Source organism: Halichoeres trimaculatus, unplaced genomic scaffold (genome assembly GCF_033239565.1).
Source record: "Halichoeres trimaculatus isolate MK-OKI-2021-1 unplaced genomic scaffold, fHalTri1.1 fHalTri1_scaffold_20, whole genome shotgun sequence".
NCBI lineage: Eukaryota > Metazoa > Chordata > Actinopteri > Labriformes > Labridae > Halichoeres > Halichoeres trimaculatus.
The window spans coordinates 6405274-6429141 of NW_027437198.1; the positions used below are offsets into that span (position 1 = coordinate 6405274).

At 39.9% G+C, this 23868-nt stretch overlaps 1 protein-coding gene across 1 annotated transcript in view; it reads left to right on the forward strand.

Annotated features, from left to right (window-relative positions):
* The window catches only part of mosmoa (modulator of smoothened a), a 29347-nt gene extending 26771 nt beyond the window's left edge, over nucleotides 1-2576 (forward strand). The window contains exon 3 of the mRNA XM_074697639.1: nucleotides 721-2576. Within this exon, the coding sequence (XP_074553740.1) occupies nucleotides 721-905 (185 nt within the window). The 3' untranslated portion in view covers nucleotides 906-2576. The remainder of the gene's footprint in view (nucleotides 1-720) is intronic.
* The last annotated feature ends 21292 nt before the right edge of the window (nucleotides 2577-23868 follow it).

The following is a 23868-nucleotide window of genomic DNA, read 5'->3' on the forward strand; positions in this document are numbered from 1 at the left end:
AAGAAAGCTTGAAGTCTGATTACTGATTTGCTTTAAGCACGTGGGAAATTTTAAACCGTGTTTATCGGCCTGCAGTGTTAGAAAGAGATTATTTATGGTTTATGGAGAAATGTTTACGAAAGCTGCGTGTGGGTAGTTCTTAGGTACTGTTAAAACTGCACAAAAAGCAATTATATCATGAACCTGAGTGATGCTTTTAATATAATTAACCTGGTCGAGGTCACAACTGTAAACACAGCACTTCTGCGTGTATGAAGCCTTCTGAAAAACATGTTTAGCATGTGTTGATAGAAAGCTGTGGATCTGAAATCTGCTACGTCAATTCTTCATTTTAGCTGTAATCTTATTTCTTTAAGTGGTCATAAAAACTTTATCTCATTCTTCTCTTAATTCTGCAGTCAGCTGCTGCATGGATGATTGAGCAAACTGCTGGAAAAGTTTCCAACTCTCCTCAAAAGTTGTGCAGCTCCTCGTTTATCTCCTCTGAAGACATTTTTGTAGAAATGAGCGATGAGCCTGTCACTCCGCAGTCCAAGGAGCACAATAATAATCTCCAGGACTCTGGTTCGGGTCTGATGATTTCAGTTTGGACTCTGATGTTTACATTTGTCAGAGTAATGTATGAGTTCTGATGTTTAATCCATCTTAATGTGGAGACCTTGAAGTGACAGAAATGCTTCCACACGTGTGGTAATCTAACATTTTCTCTTTCCCTCGCAGTGATCCTGTTCTGCATGGCGGCGCTCATCTTCCCCATAGGCTTCTATATCAACGAGGTGGGAGGCCAGCCGTACAAGCTGCCCAACAACACGGTGGTGGGCTCGTCGTATGTGCTCTTCGTCCTCTCCATCTTCTTCACCATAGTGGGACTTCTGTTTGCAGGCAAAGTTTGCCTCCCGGGCTGAGGACACAACCGTGCTCGCCTCTGGACTCACACGGGAGGCTCTGAAAGTTTTATAGGATTTACAAAAAAACACACACCGACTGAACATCAAAGACAACAAACTCTGTCCAGAAGCTCAAACAGGGATGTCTTGGATTATGTGTGAAGGCGCCGCAGCACCTCGAGGACCTAATGACAATTGATGAAAAAGAATAAATGAACACTAAAAGAAGAGACGTGGGAGCAGAGAGGGGAGGAGGAGGAGGAGGAGGAGGAGGAGGGGTCAGCCGAGGTCGCTGCAGCACCCTGCCTCTGTTGATTTAAAAAACGGCGTCCCTTTGTTGTTGATCTGTTGGAAAAGGGTGCTTAATGTGCCGCTGTCATGGCAACTGCAACCACAACGCTGGCACACATTTCTTGAGGACCACTACAGCCACACCTCAACTTGATCCCCCGCCCGCCCTCAGCACACATCTGCGCCATCACAACCGCTCCTGTTGCTATTTTTAGCTCCTCTTGGCTATTTCAGTTGTGTGTTTTTCTGTTGTTGTACACAATGTGTTCTTTTTCCTTTTTGTTCTCTTTTTCTTTCTCCCGCCACCTTTCCACTGAAGTAGCGTGAGCGTAATGAAGGTCTACTGATCTCGGTCCTTGAAGGAGGGACTTGTGGGAGGGGGTTTCTGCCAGTTTGGCTTCAGAGCAGGGTGTGTACTCGCTCGTCACTTCACAGCAGTGTGGGGTCTGTGGAGAGCAGCTGTGGGAACCATCTGTCTGCGCTGCTTTGGACTAGAGCAAGGTGCAGCAGGTGTGTTGCATCTTTATCTCCAACCAGCCGCAGCTGGAAAACAGGTAGTAGCGCGCGAGGGGAGGGGGCTCCCTGTGCGGCTCCACAGGAGGTACCATAAAGGAGAATGCCACTCAATGTCAGACCTTGCATTCTGTTATTTCTAACACACATTAGTGAGTGTAGACAGCTACTTTGCTAAGCTAAAGCCATAACACTGACACACATCTTTGCAAATATCTAGAAGACTGTGAATTCAGAAAAAAGAATCCAAACACACCTCGTGTATTTGTAGTAACTCTAAGTATAGCAGCAGGCAGAGCAGCCTTCCATGGTATTCTTCAGAGGTGGACATCACTGTGGTGTTACATTCACTTAATATCTCTAGACAGTATTAAATTTTATACGTAGAAGCTGATGTTACATGAGGTGTCAAAATAAGGGCAAAAATTGGTGGTATTCTCCTTTAGTGTTGGACAAGAGAGAAACGAGCCAGGAGCAACTTTTGTTTTGTTTCGTTTTGTAGAAACCGTGAAGGCACCAGGACTGCAGGTCAGGTCCATGCATGGGGCGGAGCCTCAGTGTGCTGCCTCTGAAGCCCGTGATTGTCAAACACACACATACACACACACTAATGCAGACTTCTGTAGTCCTTACATTCTTCCTTATTATCCCTCTCATAGACAAGCTTCTAGGCTCCACCTTCAAATCTCCTTATTTGAGACGAAACAGGAAGTTTAAAGGATAAGTTCGGTTTATACAGCTTTTACATTGTTTATAGAATGAGCAGTGCTTCGGGAAATTAGATCCAAAATCGTGCAGCGGACGTCTGTATAATGGGATCCATAGGGGCATAGACAGCGCCGCTCCTAAAACTGCATTGATCGTCCAAAAACTCATGTTTTTCACCAATATTCCATCATGGTCCGCTCCGGGTTAGTCCTCTGCTGCAGCCTGTGTCACTCCAGACAGCGCTGTGTGGCTGTAATGACAATAAAACTGACGAAGACTTTGTTTACGTTTGCCCCTTTGCGCATGCGCAGTACTCTCTGGAGAGCTGACTCCACTTCCTCCTTTCTTTAAGGGACAAACATAAACAAAGTCTTCGTCAGTTCAGAGGTCATTACAGCCACACAGCGCTGTCTGGAGTGACACAGACTGCAGCAGAGGACTAACCCGGAGCGGACCATGATGGAATATTGGTGAAAAACATTTTTTGGACGATTAATGCAGTTTGGATCTAAATATCTCCTGAAGCACTGTTTTGATAAGGAAAGCCTTCTGGGTTAGTTTTTTCTTCTGCTTCATTCTATAAACAATGTAAAAGCTGTATAAACCAAACTTATGCTTTAACAGGAAGTGTCCCAATTGGTTGTGTAAGCTGCACACACTGTGTTAAAGAAGTGATCGTACCCTCCAGGGTAAGCTAAGATAATGCTAACGGAGTAGTGCCTTACACCTGTAGTCCGTGTAACAGCCAGCAGGGGGAGACTCCACTGGCTAAACTGGTTTTGTGCAACACTCTTCCATCCCTTGATGACATCATCGAACAATTTCAAACCAGTTCATCGTCATAAATGCAACTTTCTTCACAGAAAAACACACCTCAGAGCAGAGTATGATTCAAGTTGAGTCTGATCTTAGGTTTTACCATCACTGCTCAGCGAACCACCAGAATAGAAGTGGAGGACAACTTATCAAACCTTTGATCTAGCTGTGGAAACTTCTGACTCATCTTGTTAAAACAGTTGCTCCAGAAGAGATTGATGATGTCACGGTGGCTTCAGGGTTGATGAAAACCTCTCATTCTTTCTTTGGCTTATGACTCTTTTTGGACAAATTTGAACCATTGAAAATAAGCAGAAATAGCGTCTTTATATATTACTCTTGGCGTTAGAATTAGCTCAGTTTGCTCAAACCTTCTTAATCAATTTGCATAAAAAAACTCCATCCACTTAGACTGTAAGAAAACTGCTTCAATCTCCAGGAATCAATTTTGATTTACCTGAGAGGGTTAGTGTGTGTGTATGTGTGTGTGTTGAATCAATCACAGGGCTCAGTCGTCGAGTCTTACACTTTTTTTGGTTTGTATTTCTGTTTCCCGCTCGGCTTTTCTGACCCTCGGCCCGATGATGTAAACTGCTAACTGTTCACTCTGCAGTGCCCTGTCTTGGTTGGTTGAGTATTGTGCCATGAGCTGTTTTTGTTTAATAATGTACAGACACAAAAGGCAGGATTTCTGTATTAGAAAGCACTGTGCATTCAACAGTATAGGTAACAGACATAGAAGCACCACAAATGTATAAAAAAGAGAACTTCTTACCTCATTGTTTTTCGTTTCTGCTATTATTTTCTAATGGTGGCAATGTGTGCCCTCTAATTTGTCTCTTGCCTTGATCGGATGTCTTCACATAAAGCCTATGATCATAGGGAATTATTTATCACTGAATAAAATCAGAAAAAGTGGGTGTGTGTGTGACTCTGACATAGTCTGTATGGTCTGTTCTTCACGTGTCTGTCCAGATGCTGAGGTGAAACTGCGTAAGAACAGATCCTTTTATATCCTCAACATTTATTTCATTCAGTGTGAAAAAAACTGAGGTTTAAATGCAGTCAGGAGGAAGCGTATCTATTTTCGGTTCAATGATAAGAGTAAAACTGCTCCTACTCTGCAGTATTGATTTACTATCAAACCTGAGTTTCTCTTTATCTGAAGAACATGTTTGACTTTTTCCACCTATCGCTGACCTCAAGGTTTATTTTCAGGAAACTATTGTCAGAGTTCAGTTTGCAAACTAAAGGTTTTCCTTCTAAAAGTTAAGCACTCCTCGCTTCCTCGCCTCTTTGACAGGAAGAGGGACCTTTCCAGCTGACACAGCAAAAAATCTTGAAATGACATCAGTTACAACAAAAAGTCAAGATTTTTACATTTTGTCCTTTGGTTCACTTAAAGGGGCCGTAAGGAGTTTCTAAGAGATCTTGAATAAGTCTCCCTTCTAGATATATGCCTGATCATAATCCACACTTTAAAATGAGATTATCAGCGCCAATATTACAGGTTATTCCTAAATGCTACTTCTTAGCTTCCTGAGTGCATCCAGCAGGACTTGATTGATTTACAGCATGTCGTTTAGTCGTGAGAAGAGAGAGATGTGTTTTTCTCTGCTGAAAATGATTTCTGTGATTAATTTTGTAGTGATGGTGGACACTGGAGCTTAACTGTCAGACAGAAAAACAACAGAAGAGCAGAAGAAAGATAAACAGGAGAGAGATAGAGCATGAGCTAAAGGCAAACACAGGAGCTAAACTGTTTGTGCTAATGTTCATTCCAACCCACAGTCAGCAGTTATTCTGCAGTGGTCTGTTCAAACTTGAGAGTCTATCAATAAAATGAAGAGTGAGGTTACGTTGGCTCTGGCAGGAAATAACCAGGATTCACTAACATTACACATTACAGACAAGTCTCAGAGCACCGAGCTGCTAGTAGCGCTACATGTAGCCAGCTACTTAACTACGGTACAAACTTACATTTGCTCATTGTCACGTTTCAAACAACAGCGCATACCTCACCTCGTTGTGTTGTATCCAGTAGGAAGTTGTCTTGAACAAAAAAAAACAAGTGGGAAAATATTTAGAAATTTTGTGTTTGGTATTAATGCCAAGTTGGAACCTCCATTGTCAAATAATAGAGCTAACACAGATGTTTAAAAACCTGCAGTTCTTCAAGTGTCCACTTGAGGCTTGCTCCAAAAGCAAGAACTAAATGTTAGTTTTCTACAGTTGAACTAGACAATAGGGCGGTCACCTTTTATTCAAGTTTTCAACATTTGTTCGGACAAGAGGTGACAAGTTCGTGTTCGAGCTCTAATTACCTGTTCAAAATGTCAGCTGCTGTCTCTGTACTGGCTTACACACAGCCTACCAAGGAGGACACAGTTGGCTGTGGAAACACTAACAGGATCCAACCTTTACCAAACTGTACTGATCCATACTGGTCCACTTGGTGGAAACAGGGCTACAGGGTGCAACAGGTAGCTGGCCTGTAATTTGAGTTTATTTAAACTGATTACAGGTCATTTGGACCTGTTTTTTGAGAAAGTGACAGCCTTGGTAAACATGCTTACAGCCTGGGACAAAATTTTTTTTGATGACTGCAGATGGTAGAGTTTTTTTTATTTATTTATTTTTTTACAACAAGTTGGAAATTACTCAATGGCAATAATTTTGCATCTGATAATTTTTTTTTAATTTTTTGTTTTTATTTTTAAAAAAAGATATGTAAAGAAAAATCTCATTTTAAAATTATATTCGCCACAGAGGACTTCTCCATTTGTTTCCTGACATCTGTAATTATGAAAAAGAAAAACAGAACAAGTTTAATATCTGGCTTCAACAAAATGAGACTTGTGCATTTCCATCACTCTGTTCAGATTTTAATTTCACATTATTTTCTACTTTAGTTTAATGGTTTGGTTGGATTTTTTTTAGCAACCGAAAAATATATAGTTATGCTATGGATTTGAAAACATGACTGATATTTGTGTCAGAAGCAAAATTAAACTGCTGTATTCTTTGTTAGTGAACAAGAAATGCCAGAAATAGTCAAAGTTGCTGTGCTGTGGTGTAGGATGAGAAAATATTATTTTGAAAAGACGAGGGCCATTTAATGAGTGCAGGAAGTGGCTAATGTCTGTAATTGGTTCAGTTAATCAGAGGACTGATTAATCAGTGTACTTTTAGAGATTATGAGCAGATTTTACTTTCTTTTTAGAGTTGGAACAGCAAAGGAAACGTAGCTTCTTACTCCGCTTGCTCAGCGAGACTAAACTGAATCACAGAAAATAGAAGAACGGGGAGAAGATAGCATATATTACTCTGATCAAAGGTTACAAAAACTTGCCAGGCAGGAGCCGACCTCTAAAGATCATCAATGAGCTCGGCGCTTCTCCATAATTTATCAGGACAAGAACAGTCGGTGTAAAAAGCAGAACACTTTGTGCTCTTTGAGCTGGACCATGTCAGGACTCTGATCTGTGCCTCCATCTGTTTGATCTGACTTCACAGTGACAACAACACACCGTGGATTCCCAGTCTTTGTGTTAAGCTATGCCTGTGGATCTTAACAGTATTACTGGTACGAACATGAAGCTTTCATCAGAGGAAAACAGTTCAGAATCACTTCTTGGCTGTTTTCTGCAGCTCTATCCCTTCATCGGAAAGGTTCACTCAAGGACCGCTGACAGACAGCTTCACCACCCACTGCTCCTTCACTAAAACGTCCAAACAGGTAGAAGAAAGCGCAGCTGAAACCCTACAATTAGACTGATTTCTCACATTTTAATCAAACAGGCGCCGAGATGTGAGGGAGGCTGTTCAGCCGTCAGCACAAGCTTCCAACAAAAAGCCTCTTTATATTCATGTTTGTCACACATTCAGCTGGACGTGTCACTTTAATTTATTTGTCATTTTCTTGCTGTCGGCGTGCAGCAGAAGATTGGACAGCTCTGCTTCTCCCAGGACTGCGCCTCTATTAGCCTCTGTGTGACCTGCAGGAGGAGTTTAATATGAGCTGTTTGTGTGAAGTGTTTCCAGTCACATCTGAATGATTCACTGCTGAAACTTTAACCCTGCACAGGAAACACGTCTAGTGCATGTCTGGTTATTAATATATAAATAGAAACTTTTTAATTACATATATATCTATATATCTATATCTATCTATATATCTATATCTATCTATCTATCTATCTATCTATCTATCTATCTATCTATCTATCTATCTATCTATCTATCTATCTATCTATCTATCTATCTATCTATCTATCTATCTATCTATCTCTCTCTCTCTCTCTCTCTCTCTCTCTCTCTACACACACACACACACACACACACACACACATATATATATATATATATATATATATATATACAAATATATATAAATATATATATATATCAGAGTGTGTGTTGGATACCAAGTTATCTCTGATCCAAACAGCCACTAAAATGTAAAATGCTAAATGTAAGCTTTCACACACACATTGGGATGGGTACCAAATTAGGTACTTTTATAGGTACTGACCGAAATCTGTCAAAAGTACCGGGTACCGATTCACGAAAAATCAAAAGGTACCATGTTTAGGTACCTAAATGCATCTTTGTTACAATGAGGGAGTGGAAGAGTAGGCGATTTTACATGCTGGACATGAACACAGCATTACAAGGTTATATATTAAAGAATATATATGTCAAATTGAAAAACAAAAAAATATACTGTTAAACAAATTGATATTTCTTTACCAAAATGAGCACAAAGAGTATTGAAAATTGGTACCATTGAGTACCGATACCGAATGCCAGGTACCCAGCATCGGTACCGTATCGGGTTTTATGTGAAAAATACCCATCTCTACACACACATACATTAGATTAAGGGTAATGTATAGTGAGCAGGTATATTAGTATAGTAAATTAGAATCTGGACAAGGTGAGAAATCCTGATGTGACTTCAAATCAAACTGACATTGTACTTTTGATGTCATGTCCTGCCCCCACAGACACCTGCCCTCATGGGTCAGGAAAAAAAGAGTTTTTACAGTGAAACTGGAAACTATTCACACCGCTTTACTTTCTCCACATTTTGTGATGTTACAGCCTCATTCCAAAATGGAACAAATCCATTTTTCACCCCAAATTCTGTACAAAACACCCCATAAAGACAATGGAACAATGTGTTCTTTTCTCTTTTTTACATTTAACTTTGCATGTACTTAAATATTCACAGCCTCTTCTCAATACTTCTTCCTTTTGAATATCATACCATAAGCTTGGCTCACCTATCATTGGGCAGTTTAGTCCATTTCTTTGCAGCACCTCCACCAGGTTGGATGATGAGCGTCCGTGCACAGCCATTTTTAGATCTCCCCATTGCTCCAGTTTGATCTTTCCCTAAATCCTGCCTGGTCTCTCGGGCCCTGTTTACATGACAACGTTTCATTTAAAAACACTAAAACTCAGTGAAAGTACAGTGAAAAAAAACGCTGTACTGAGCATGCCAGGCCTGTAGGTGGTGCTATAACTGTCTTATCCAGACGCTGCTTTTGGGAGATCTCCACACAAGTAGGGTTCGGCCGATCATCTGGTGTATTTGGGAATGCTAAGTGCCAAAAGTGGAGTAACAGATGCACATTTTGTTAAAGACAGTCAGCAGATTCGGCAGTACAAGCACAACATGGTCTGTGACAATCGTAACAATGGTACTGTTGTCCTGTTGTATGCACTTGCATGGAGAGTGTTGTCAGCGTTCTCACTGAAAATGCCAGCTTACTGTTTACATGGCAACGGTGTCAGCAACGTTTCAGAGAAATACCACTCTGGAGGCTGTCTTCAAAAGTTTACATTTTAGGTTGGCTAAAACTCTGTTTTCATGTAAACAAAAGGCTGAAACACAACAAAACTTTTGCATTTCACCCTAAAACCGTTGTCATTTAAACAGCCCCTCAGTTACTCCCGCTGAAAAACATCCCCACAGCATGATGCTGCCACCACCATGCTTCACTGTAGAGATGGTACTCTCCATGTGGTGAGTGGTGCCTGGTGTTACTCCAAACATGACGCCTGGCATTCACGCCAAAGAGTTGAATGAAGATTTTCTTCATGTAACCATAAACCATGCACATGTAACCATGGCTGCATTATTTACATGTGAACTCAGCTGTTAGCAGCCAGTAGCATGTCAATGCTAACTGGTGTAAGGCCTGATGTCTTCCCACAAGGTGAGGAGAAGGAGGTGAGGATGAAGTGCTGATTCTCAGGTGTGAGCTAAGAAGTGACGACATGGACCTGTCCTTTCATACATCGTTATTGGGAACGTAAGATCTATCTCTTATAAGATGGACGAGCTAGCCATGCTAACCCAGCAACAGAGGGAATACCAGAGGGCAGAGTAGCATCATGCTATTCACAGACATGGCTAACAGAGCTAACATCAGACACCATCGCCATGTTGGAAGAGCTTCATCTGCTGTGAGCAGACAGGATCCAGGAGACAGGGATGGAGCATGACTGAAGAAGCTCAGTCCTGGACCCTGTGGAGGTGGAGGCTGGCTGAACTGGACAATGATGGACAAGCTGTCATCATCTATTTTCTTATGGACCTTTTTGCACTTTCTATACACTTTCTTACTTTTGTTTTCTTGATTGCTGCTGTGACTTCAATTTTGTTCTACTTGTTACAATGACAATAAAGTTCTATTCTATTCTATTCTATTCTATTCTATTCTATTCTATTCTATTCTATTCTATTCTTTCTTATGGTCTGTGAGTCCTGGTGTCTTTACATAGAAGTGGCATCCGTCTGGCCACCCTCCCATTGCTGCAGAGAAGGGTGTCCTTCTGCGCTGGAAAAAAACTGAAATCTTATCAAGTGTTTTTGTCTTATCTTAAGTAAAAATTGTCTAATTATACTTGATATGAGCCCCATTCAACTGAACAGTTTAAAAAAAATGTCTTGTTTCGAGTGATTTAATGACAAAAATGAGGTCTGAATTGCTTGCAACAAGTTAAAAAAAATTCGCCAAAAAATAAAAAAAAAATTCTAGAAAATTTGCTTGAAACTAGAAATAATGTCTTAATAAAAGTTTTTTTTTTCTTATTCAATATTCTTTTGTTGTCTAATTTTTAATAAATTTATAAAAAGAATGAAAAAAAAAAAACTTTTACTAAACACTTCCTCTCTGTCTTCTACCCAGCACTACGGGGATGTCCGACTGTATTGAGTCACCTCAGGAGGAGACTCACAGATGAGGGTGGTAGACTCCGTTCAGTCAGAACCTCCTGATCAGCAGCAGATGCTTAACGCTGACGTATTGGAGGAGAGATCAGCAGTGACAGATCCTGAGCGGCTCTCACAGTCCAGATGGAGGTCAGACCTTTTTCTCAGGCCAAAAGATCTCTCTTTAAACCAGCCAACCAGTTTGCTGAAGCAGTTATTTGTGCTCTGCTGTGTCATGAGAAACGTCCACTGTTTTCCATTAATATGATAAAAAAAAAAAAATACGAGCCAGATTTAAGCAGCAGTGTAATGAATGGTAGACGAAGAAGAAGTTATGGTTTAATTCAGATAATGATCAGGTTTATGAGCATTATAACTCCTCTGAAGTAGCTGCTGGCTTTAAGAGATTATTTTCCTTCCTATGTTTTCCAATTTTCCCTCCCTCAGCTCAATATGTTCAATGAGACATCACAAGGCAACGATCCTTTTCTAATTTCCTGAAAACGTCTGTCATTGAGCAAGAGTCTGCCGTCTGCTGACCTGGTGTTTCTGAGCAGATTTCAGCTCTGTCTGTTTCTGTTTCATTCGCTTTTTATGACAGAGTCTCAGAGGAGTGAGAGTTTGGATGATATTCTTTCACACCAGCAGAGGAAATAAAATAGATTCAGCAGGAAACTGATTCCAGAGCAGCGTCACATCCCCAAGAGGAATGTGGTGATGCTGCTGTAGAGCTGTTTGTTTTTTGCACCATTTGGGATTTTACAACCATGGATGTTTTTTTTTTTTTTTTTTTTTATGCAGGATGAGTTCCCATCTCTCCTGCTTCTTTCAGCTGGTAACGAAGACAGACTGAAACATCTTAAAGTCAATATCTTTAACATTTGTGTACAGAATTCATGAGACAATCTGTCATCGTCTTTGTTTTCAGACGCACGCTGCTCCTCTTCTTCTTTAAGTATGGTGTTCATGTGTTACAGAGAGGCGTCGCTCTGCACAGTGAGATAGATGAGTTTGTCAGCATGCTGCCAGGCTCACTTAGATGGAAATATGGCCGCCATCTGTTCACGAGAGGCTGATCCAGCTCTCTGTAGTCCACCTAACTGATCCATCTATCCATCCATCTTAAAAATATTTCCTGAATTTGCAATTATTTTACATCTTGCTGCTCCACAAACTTCTCAGAAAGACCTCTCTGTGTGGTCACATCGTCTCCAGCTCAGATTAAAACTGTCCTCCCTCAGTGTGTGAATGTGAAACAGTCGTCTCATTTTAAACCCTGCATCTAAATCTTTGTAAACAGTGAAAGACACACTGAGCTAAAGTAAGCGAAACACGCTGTGTGTGTGTGTGTGGGGGGCTACTCTCCTAAAACACTTAGAAATGAGCTTTTATTCACGTGCAGTAAGGAACATGTGACAGCAGCCTTAATGCACATTAATTATTCAGAGCTTTCTCTCCACCTGGACGCTGCTGTTTGTAAAATAAAGAACAGTACTGATGTTCTTTTATCTCAACGACCACTTAACAAGGAACACCTGTTCACTACTGCTCGTTAACACAAGTATCTAATCAGCCAATCACATGGCAGCAACTCAAAATATCCCAGCATGTGCGCTTGTATAATTGTAACATTGAACACATTACTAAAAACATTTCTTCACATTTAAGCCTAAAACTTCACTTTTTGAACAAATTTAGTTAAATTTCCATAAATTATATTTGTCATATACTATAAGTTAAATATTTTGAATGGCAAGCTCTACTTGCTCAAGTTAAAGTTTGAGTTTGATCCCGCTTGGCTAAATTGCTTCCTCAAACTTTAAGTTTGAAGAATCTGGCAGGCTGGAATGTGAATTTGCATATACGCTAAAGTTTTAGAAATCTTTGCTCAAGATTTAGAAATCTTTGCTAAATTTTGAAATCCTGACTAGAGACTTAGAAATCTTTGCTCAAGATTTAGAAATCTTTGTTCAAGACAAGCGGCAACCTCCGGTCTAAGAATATGAGACAATGCTGAAGTGCTAAAATCTGCTGTTTCTCGAGTGTTTGCTTGAGGCTGGCTCCAGAAGTAGTGGAAGTCACAAACGCACCAAGCCAAAAAAAGCCATTTTCAAAGCAGAAATTAACCTATTTACAGCCTGGTTCAAGAAACATCTCCTGTCTGAGTCGCTAATTTTACTACCGGCACACACTGTACGGGGGGGAATTTTTTTCTAACTCGTCCATTCAGAGGACATTAAGATTGCGAGCTCGCCCAATAAGAGGCACAGCTGAGGGTCACGTGACGGCTGACACCCTATGGCTGTAGGCAAAGCCCTTGCCACTGCCAATATGGCCGCTATAGCCGATGTGCTTAATTTCCGTTTCATAAACAGACAGGTGACGTCGGCGAGACTACGTCCATGTTTTATACAGTCTATGGTTCAAGTCTATGGTTGACAAATCTCATCTCAAGATTTAAAAATCTTGACTACCATATTTTCCGCACTACAAGGCGCTTCAGAATATAAGGTGCACCTTCGATGAATGGCCTATTTGAAAACTGTTTTCATATATAGGGCGCACCGCATTATAAAGCGCATAGAGTAGAAGCTATAGTAGTGGCTGGGGTTGCGTTATGCATCCACTAAATGGAGCTGAGCTAAAGGGAATGTCAACAAAACAGCCAATAAGTCAGTCAAACTCAGGCTACATCCACATGGAGCCACACATTTTCCTATCCAACTATTTTCTGTGCCGTTTTCAAAAAAAAGTGCGCTGTAAAGACGAAGCCGTTTCTGCCATCGACAAAAGCTGTTTCCAGAGATCAGTTGAAATGCCAGACCTTTGGAGGGCGCTGTATTGCGCCAACAATAAACCAAAGAAGAAGCCCGGGCCAGCCTGTGAGCTAATGTTAGCACTTAGCAGAATTCCTCTTTACAGGTTCTTACTGTTTACTGCTGTTACTCCGGCGATGCCCCCTAACTATGGAAGGGGTATATATAGGGCGCATCGGATTATAAGGCGCACTGTCGGCTTTTGAGAAAACTGAAGGCTTTTAGGTGCGCCTTGTAGTGCGGAAATTAAGGTAAATATTAAGATATCTTGCACAAAGATTTAGAAATCTTTGCTCAAGATTAAAATTCTTTACAAATGATTTAGATTTGTTACTAATTCTTTAAAAATCTTTGCGCAAGATTTAGGAATCTTTGTTCAAGATTGACAAATCTCGTCTCAAGATTTAAAAATCTTCACCAAAGATTCAGAAATCTTGAGCAAAGATTTAGAAATCTTTGCTCAAGATTTAGAAATCTTTGCTAAATTTCGAAATCCTGACTAGAGACTTAGAAATCTTTGCTCAAGATTGAGAAATCTTGACTGCATATTTGGAAACCTTTTCTAAATATTGAAAATCTTTGCGCAAGATTTAGAAATCTTTGCTAAATTTTGAAATCTTGACTAGAGATTTAGAAATCTTTGCTCAAGTTTGAAGAATCTCGTCTCAAGATTTCTAAATCTTCTCTAAAGATTCAGAAATCTTGCACAAAGATTTAAAAATCTTTGTACAAGATTTAGAAATCTTTGTACAAGATTTAGAAATCTTTGCTAAATTCGGAAAATTTTACTATATTTTCAAAAATCTTTGCTCAAGATTGAGAAATCCTGACTGAATATTTGGAAACCTTTTCTAAATATTAAGAAATCTTTGCTAAATTTAGAAATCTTGACTAAAGATTTAGAACTCTTTGCTCAAGATTTCAAAATTATGACTTAATATTTTGAAACTTTTACTAAATATTTACAATTTTTTTTTCTTAAGATTTAGAAATCTTGACTAAATATTCATTAAAACTTAGCAGAAATCTATAAACATTAGCGTTTGAATTAGAATACAAACCAAATATTTAGAAATGTAACTTAGTAGTTACAATCAGGGCATTTATTTACAACATTTGTATATAACATCTTACATTTGGATATAACATTAAACATTTAAATAAAACATTTAATATTTATATATAATTGACACATATATTTCACAAAAGTTTCTCTAAATCTGCAGGAAAGTGATGATTTTTGAGCTTAATGTGGAGAAATGTTGTTATTTGTAGTGTGTGCAACTCTACAATCAGCACCCAATACACTTTGACAAACAGAGCATCAGGATGAAGTAGAAAGGTGATTAAAAATGTAATAATCTGATTTAAGTTTCTCTTCTGTCTTATTTTGTTCTATTTTTTTAAGTTTAGGCATCCTTTTGCATCTTGTACGGTGGAAACAACATGGCGCACATTGTTTACCAAACCTGATGAAGAATGAACTTTAGTTTCCTGTGAAAAGGTGAGTTGATTTATTAAAAAAAGACCTCAGAATCCTCAGAAAAACTGTAATAGTAGAGAGAAACACAGCTGTTAGTGATGCTGTCAAAGATGCCGTTCATGCTGCTTTGCTCCTGTAATGCGATTATTAACAGCTGTGTGTTTCTGCAAAGACAGCTCAAGATGTCTGCTGTGATACAGGTCTGAGTAAGCAGGATCTGTGCTGCACACACACACACTGCACACACCCTGTGATGTGTGACACACACACACACACACACACACACACACACACACACACACACACACACACACACACACACACACACACACACACACACACTCTCTCATCCAGCTCTGAGGCCTGTTAACTTTAGCCTCCTGCTGTATCGATTGGTCAGTGGGTGGGAGTTAGCGCCCCAGCAGAGGATGCTGGGATGTTTCCTCTCAGACGGATAACACGGAGACAAGACAGGAGAGGGGAGAGGACTGTTTGTGGAGGCAGGGGTGCGTCACTGAAAATAAACAACATTTCCAGGAGGAATAAATGCAGCCTCATCTCATCCAATCAGGGCAGAGCCGTCAACGGAGTGTCAATTATCTTCTTGTGTTGTGGTATCAGTCTGCCTCCTGTGGACTTGAATCATGAGCCTGTTTTTGAAGAGACATCCAGATAAGCTCACTTTTTGTTTTTTATTTAAACATGATTCCTTAATTCAAAATACAAATCCTCAAAACTTTTGTGACGAAACTCATGAAACAAAAGTAAGTGATTCCTGGTGTTAACTGACCTCCAAATATAAACCTTATTTCAGGGGTTTTCAGTGTTTTTCAGACCAACTGAGCTACACTGGGGAGCCTGACAGAGCTGCTATGAAAAATGTGGCTGTGTGATTGGCTGAGCAGGGAAAGAGGCGGGCTTTCCTTTATCTTAAGAAGCTAGAAGTGAACGCTAAGTGAACCTGTGTGCGGTTTGAGAGAGCTGCTGTGTTGCTCAATGTGTACATTTCTGACTAAAAGTTAACATCTATACATTGATGTGTCTTCAAAGACAATAACATGAGTAAAAATTGAAATATTTGGGAATAATTAGTAGAAAATATTTTCAAAAATTGCTCAATAAACTGAAAATGTCAGTAACACCCTATTACCTCCACAGACCCATTAGAGGCTGTGGGCCCCATGTTGAACACCCTGCTTTGAATATCTTAAAGCTCTGAAGAAGAGCTTGTAAATAGTTTTCAAACAGGCTGAAGTTGATCGTGATGCCTCTAAAACTCTTGCACTAAAAAAAGAAAACAGTTGGACCAACTTAAATTATTGCTTCAATTGGTCACACCTAAATAAATTGAGTTATTGGAAATGAAGTGAATAAGTTCAATCAACACAATGATTAAGTCAAATGAACTTAAAAATTTAATTCTTCTAAAATCAACATTTTGCATCAGTCCAACTTAAGCTTTTCAGTTGTTTCAACTCAATAATTTGCAAGATCTCAAAGTAAAATCTGATGAGGTGTTTTTATACTTTATTACACTGTAAAAATGTGACAAGTTGAGCTTACTTAAAAGAATCCAGGAAAACAATTGCACCCAAAAGGTTAGTAAATATAACTAATAGTCTTAAGTTGAGTTAACTTTATGTCTACTTGTAAAGTTTACTTTACAGCCTATTGTATTAACTCATTTTAAACCGTGAGTGATAAGGGAATGCAGTGGATATTAGACCCCGCTGTACATTAAGATGTTGACCTGCCAAGAACACAGGCTTTCTGTGCTCCACATGGCATGGACCTACTGTCTGTGCCCTGTAGCACAGATCATGTACCTTTAAGTGTGTTGAATGTTTTACATGTAAACAAATGAGATGTGTTGATGGGCTAAAATTATGATAAAAATGACAAACTGGGTTTTGTCTTCAGTTATATTCAAATTACCATTACTGAAAGAGTATTTTGATTGGAGCCCTTGCTGCTGTGGAGTGCAGCCAGGCAATTCAGACCTCATTTTGTCTTTAGATAACTTGAAACAAGACATTTTTCTGGACTCTCTGACTTGAATGTGGCTCATATCAAGTATTACAAGACAGTTTTTACTTAAAATAAGACAAAAAAACACCTCATAAGATTTCTTTTTTTTTTTACAGTGCAGTGAAACAAGATGGTGGAAATATCTGAGACTTCTACAGCAGCTTCTAAAGTGAAATAGAGAAAGGTAAAATTTGTAGCCTGAATGAAACTGATGTTTTTATGAACATTCACACTAATAACTAATATCATAATTATAAACCTAATAACTCATAACTCCCTGTAAAAAGACTAAGTTTGTTATGCTTTTAGCAAGGAGGAATAAAAAAAGTGCATACCAGAAATGCTTGGGTCACAGGAGGTTAATGCCTTGAAATAGCAAACTACCTGAGAGAAGATTTACCATATTTATACTCAAGGTAAGTGTCAGATGCCACAGATTCAGCACGCTGCAGAAAAAGACTTTGTTGACAGTTTTCCACAGCAAAGACTCAAAGTGATCAATATGTTTGACAGTTAAAAGTCAGCCGAAGCAGATTTTCCTTCAGGAGATACAATTTACACAAGAACTGTAAACAGATGAGATGTCAATTTGTCCACAGGGGGCGCCAAATCCTCTCCAAATAAAAACATCTCACAGGAGCTTTGTGTTTGATTATGTTTTCTGTTCATCTAAGGTCAAAGGTTAAGAAGTCAGTAAATCAGACTGTTCATAGACTTTCTCTGTTTTTAAGCTCCCAGTGTTGAACATTCTCCTCTCTCCATCCGTCACACACTGAACCAGCCAGTTGGATTCCGAGTTTTTAGGTTTTATGTTTGTGCCAGAAAAACAGACAGCAATGATTCATAATCAACAACTCATGATGTTACATCATGTTTGGAGTGATGAGAGCTTCAACAGAGCCAGAAAAAATCGTATAATATGACTCTGGAGGTGAGTCACATCATTTCATTAAGATAACTTTACATAACATGAACATATTACTGCTTCCACTGTCACTCTGAGTCAGTGTGGAAACAGACCGATACAAACTCTGCTCTCTTTGAATGGACAGATCTGCATCACCCAATGTGTGAAATGTTGTGTGTAGTCGATCACCCCGCCTAACACCTGACCAAAGCGTCACATCTAAACTGTTTGCTGATCTTGTCTCATACACGTGTAGGTAGTGGTAGACTTTACAGACATCTTAAGGCTGATTACTTTGTTGGTTTTTCAGTTCAGGAAGAGGCACAATGATTGATTTCCAGCAGTTTCCTCACCAACTAAAAATAGAAATGATGCAAAACCAGCCAAGGCAGAAGTGTCTGCAGCTCCTTGAGGCTGGCTCCAAATGCCAAGGGATCCCCAGGAGGTCCCGTGTTAAAATGCCAATTTTTACAGCTGGAGTAGACATGTTTAGAGCCTGCTTTGAAAAATAACTTGTCTGTACACAAGAAAAAAACTGAAATCTTATCGAGTGTTTTTGCTTTATTTAAGGAAAAATTGACTTTTTATACCTGATATGAGCCACATTCAACTGATCAGTCAAGAAAAATGTCTTATGTCAAGTAACTTAGTGACAAAAATGAGGTCTGAATTGCTTGTAACAAGTAAAAAAATAATCTCCCAATGGAACAAGAGAAATTTGCTTGAAAATTGCTTCAAATTAGAATAATGTCTTGTTACAAGTAACTTTTCTCTTGTTCCATTGGCAGATTTTTTAACTTGTTACAGCAATTCAGACCTCATTTTTGTCTTTAATATTAAACAAGATTTTTTATTCTGGACTAACCAGGTGAATGTGGCTCACCTTAAGCCTTAAGATACATTTTCTGCTGAAAAAAAAACAAAGTCACTTGATAAGATGTCAGTTTTTCGAGTGTATCCGGCTCATTGTCTATCTCACACACACACATAGGGGGAAGGTTCCCTTAAAGGGATAGTTCAGTTTTTTTGAAGTGGGGTTGTATGAGCTCTGTGTGACCACTAAGGACATTGTATACAGTAGAAAGTTGTCTCCTCTCCCTCAGTAAGACACAAACTGTAATCGATGGTGACGAGGAAATAGACGCTAACAGGGACAGACAGTACCAAATTCAAAGGCTATTTTCTCTGCCTACAAGAGCTAAAATCAAAATGTAATACCACAGTTTAAGAGTACGCTACATAAAATATTTTTTAAGTGCATTAAGTCTTCGGAAATATAAACATTTATCTGGACCTTACTAACTGGTCATGTATCCTTCCGCGCAGCACTAGTGTGCTCCGTCCCCCCTCCTCCTTTCAGCTGTAGGGAATGTAAACAAGCTATGCTTCGGGCGCCGGTTGTAGCCTCGTGTAAGTTTGATCAAGTATCGAAATTCTTTTGTTTGTACTCTAAGGATTGTGAGGCAGCGTAGGAAATTCAAAATGAGTGACTATGACAGCGACGATGACGTTCCATTCACTTTGGAACCAAAAGGATACCTGTATGAACCGGAGCACACAGAAGAGGAGCTGCTACAGATGGCGACTGAAAGGAAAACAGAGGAAACATCCACTGACACTGGACATCAAGATAGAGTCGGAAATACTCAGTGGTGTAAATGTCTGAGCTGTGACTCAATGCCCACGGATGCTGAGTGTTACTGCTGCCACGAGTGGAACTTGGTTCAGACACTCTTCAGGATTTGTCTGAGTAAGAGGTCACTGCTGGCTCTCAAGCCGTCTGTATAACTCATCACACAGATTTCCCTGCTCTTCTGAATTCTGGAGTGTCCTGTAACAGCAACAACAACAACAGTCGTGGCAGCAGTAACACTCAGCATCTTGATGTCCAGTGTCCGTGGATGTTTCCTCTGTATTCCTTTCAGTCGCCATCTGTAGCAGCTCCTCTTCTGTGTGCTCCAGTTCATACAGGTATCCTTTTGGTTCCAAAGTGAACGAAACTTCTTTGTTGCTGTCATAGTCACTCATTTTGAATTTCCTACGCTGCCTCACAATCTTTAGAGTACAAACAAAAGAATTACAATACTTGATCAAACTTACACGAGGCTCCCTGTTAGCGCCTATTTCCTCGTCACCATCGATTACAGTCTGTGTCTTACTGAGGGAGAGGAGACAACTCTCTATTGTATCTAATGTCCTTAGTGGTCACATAGAGCTCATACAACCCCACTTCAAAAAAACTGAACTATCCCTTTAAGGGTAGAGTCTGCAGGATTTTCATAAAAAATAAAATTTTAACCTAATAATCCTGCTCAATGGCCTCCTCTAGGCCTCTGTAAATCTGTGTCAGTGTCTGTTTCTGCCTCGACCCCACTCCTCTGCCTGAATGTTGATGTTTTGGTTGTTTCAAGAAGTTTCTGGGCGGTGAGTAAGCAATTGCTATCTCAGCCAATCAGCATGCCCGGTGCTAAAATGACTCTCCGTGTTGATGATCACAAGTTGATGAAACTATTTAGAGCAGCTATGCTAGTGGACGTGGCACGGAGGAAGAAAAACACAACCAAAGTGAAATGAAACACCAAACAGATAAAGCTTTGTCCTGAATGAGGGTCTGTCACCTGCTTTCTGGCACTTGGAGAGTGGCTCAAGATGAAGAGCGAAGCGAGTTAGCTTTCTGCTAATCAGGTATGTGTCAAATACACTTGATTAGCTTGTGCTAACATGCCAAGTCTGGTGTACAGCTCTCGAGTCTCTCCCATGTAGAAATGCAATGCTACAGGTGAGGTGTGTGCTGCTGCTGGCACTGAGCCAAAGAGGAGGAGCTCGGTTTAAATGATGTGTTTACTTACAAGTAACGAAAATTACCCTGCCTTTAAAGGGGACATATCATGCTTGTTTCTCCTTTTCACTATGCCAGACTAGGATGCCTGTAAAGCATTTCTGCTCTCAGTGCAAGTCATTTAGTTCCTTCATTGCCCCACAATAGCGTTCTCAATATCCTCAGTTTAGGCCATTCTGAAGATCTCGTTGAAACGCTCCGTTTCCAGAATGACCTCCAGTAACCTCGCAACGTCACAGCCCTTTGTGCTCTGATTGGTCAGTTCTATCAGAGGGGCGGTTTTTGCAGCATGGCAGTATTTACAAAATCGCCATATTGAATGGAGCAGACCGAGCGAGTTTGCTGTTTGCCAAAACTTCACCGTAAGGCATTGATAGCACTAATAAAATGGCAGAGTGTAGGATACGTCCTTTTGTATTGGCTCTTGGTGGGTGTATCCCTCGGTGGCGGTTGTGTGACTAACTGACATCACAGAGGAGGAGCTGCTTTATCAGATTACTCCAATAAAAAGAAAGGATCCTCGTGTCGTCATGAAGGTCGAAATCTCGAAGCCAAATGTCAATGACCTATTTTCAGAGGCATCAAATCTCGTTCTGGGATATCAGAAAAAATACAATATCTCATTTTTTTTTGAAAATTCAGGGGGTGTAAGGTCTTGTTTTCAACTTTATTATTTTATATGTAAGTATTAAATCACGGATCAGCATGATATGTCCCCTTTAACCTTTGAAATCCATGAGCTGAACCAGAAAAATCCATATGTAACACCTCCATCAGTCTTCATGTCGAGGATATTACTGCTGACACATCCCTCCAAGTGATGAAAGCACAAAAAATTAACCAACACCAGCATCCTGAAAACTCCTGGGTCCCTTCACACTGAGCTCCCGTGGTCGTCCATGTGTTTGGTTTGTTGTTGTAACAGTAGGAGCCTGAGGAGAGGCTGCAGGCGTCGCAGTCTCACGGCCCACAGACCGAGCCCTCTGACCGGTGTTTATTTCTGCCGGGCCTGAACGTTTATTTTCACGAGTGTATTAGTGTCTATTTCGATATGCCTCTTGTGTTATTTTAGATGAGTCATTGGGGAGTGTGTGGGTACATGTGAGAACAGTCTGTGCCTGTGCGAGGATAAAGAGATGCACGCACGATGAAGGGGACTGTGTGTGTGTGCGTGTGTGTGTGTGTGAGCATTTATTTGCCAGAAAACACACACTCATATGATAATGAAGTCTGCTGCATCCTGTTGGGCAGAGGAGCTTGTCTCTTTATCTGTTGACAACAATTTTACCGAGAGACAAGAATAGATATGCAACGACAAGTCTCTTGTGTAATTCTTTTCAAACTGTTAAGCTTTGTAAACATTACATAATGTTTGAATGATTATACCACTGCAACTCATTTAGTCCTGTGTCCAGCGTCTTTTAAAAAGTAAACATTTTGTTGCTCACATGGACAAAAGATTTGTCTTGTTTTCTGAGCGTGGTTAAAGAGTGTGGAAAGGAAGGAGAGTCGTTATTTTCAGATATTATTTTTCTCAACTGACAGTCAAGATTACTCAAAGAACGAGAAACAGATGGTAGAATTTCAGTTTTTAGTGCTAGCAGGATCAAAATGTACTCATTACGTTGAAGAAATCACAAACCTCATTGGTTTAATCTGAAAGGGTGTGCCACAAGGCTCTGAACTTGGTCCCCCTTTTTTACCCTTTTGCTCATGTTTGAGGTCAAAATGCTTCAGATATTAATTCATTTTTATGCCAGTAATGCTTTTCCATAATCATTTGAACAAGGCCAATCCCAGTTTTACCCCTTGGCCTTTGGTTTTCACATGTTCGTCTAGTGAAGTGGTGTCCCAATTCTCCTTAAGGTGAAGGTGGCTTCACAGCCCTTGCAACAAAGAAAAACTTGGACCTGACTTGAAACCAAGGGGTGTGACAAATTCACTGTGATAATGATCTCTTTATCAGATATCCTATAAACAATAAAAAATGATTAGATACCCAATCCTTTGCTACTCCACATAATTATTAGCCATATAGAACTGTTGGCTGTTTTTTGAAATTGCTCGTTATATCAATTTAGCTAACACTGCAACAGCTACAGCTAATAATAGCTACACTGATGTCAAACCAGGGTGACACATTCACAGCAAACAGTCTTCACAACAATGAACTGCATTACATGAATGATTAGACAGATAAACTACATTCAGCAGCTGTATCAGCTACATAAGTTATGAAAAGCAAACGGTACAGTATTCAGCAACTACATAATATTGCTTCTGAATACTGTAACGTTAGCTTTTCATAGCTTTATTGTCTCATCACTTATGTCATGCAGTACATCATAGTGGATTCTGTTTTCTATGAATGTGTCACCCTAATCTGACATCAGTTTATCATCAGTTTGTAAAAAAGATTCAATTTGGAAGTGTATTAACAGTCACGCTGCTTATGACACAGCCAGTAAGTGACCAGGGGTGATAATGTAGGGGATCGAGTGGCGTCGTTTCCTAAAGATGTGTTTTCACCATAGACTGTTTATAGAGTGGACAGTGTCGTGAGGGATTCTGGCAGATCCTGAGTGGAGCCAGGTGACAAATATAATATCTATTTTTTTCCTTTGAGAGTCTAATCACTTCTTGACTCTACATCCTGACATATTTTACAATCCCCGAGAAAAATACACAAGAACGGCAGCTGTCAATCATCGTTGAACATGACGTAAAACCTTTCAGAAAAAAGAGGACTTGAATACAAGACAGCCAAATGATATCTTCAAATTGCCACAACAATCAGACGTGAGAAACATTCCTACCAGGTGTATTAATTATTTTAAGTTTGACCACAGCCCATCTGGAATGACTGGAGAGCTGGATTTTTTTTACCTATACTGCAGCCAGCCACCAGGGGGAGCAGTTTTTGTGGAGACCTCACTTCGAGCTAAGCAAGATGATGTCCTTTTTTTTTTTACAGTCTATGGTTTTCACCGAGGGGCAAGGTTTAGAAAAATGAGAATCGCGAACCCACTCGAGGCTGGCTGCAGAGAGACTGGAAGTCATGTACACATCCAGCCATAAAAACAGACTCTTATGGCATCAAAAACACATTTACAGACTGGTTCAAAAAACAGCTTGGGTCTGAAACGCTGATTTCACCATCAGCACACACTGTAAGGGGATGAACTTTTTTCTAACTTGGCAGTTTTGAAATTATGAGGATCGTTTGATTGTCCAATCAGAGACACAGCTCAGCTCACAGGCAACCTGTAGCTGTTCGAAAGGAAGCTCACAGCCAGTGTTGTAATCAATGTGGCATCCGCAGATTGGCTTCATTTCATGGTATCAGTAACAAGTT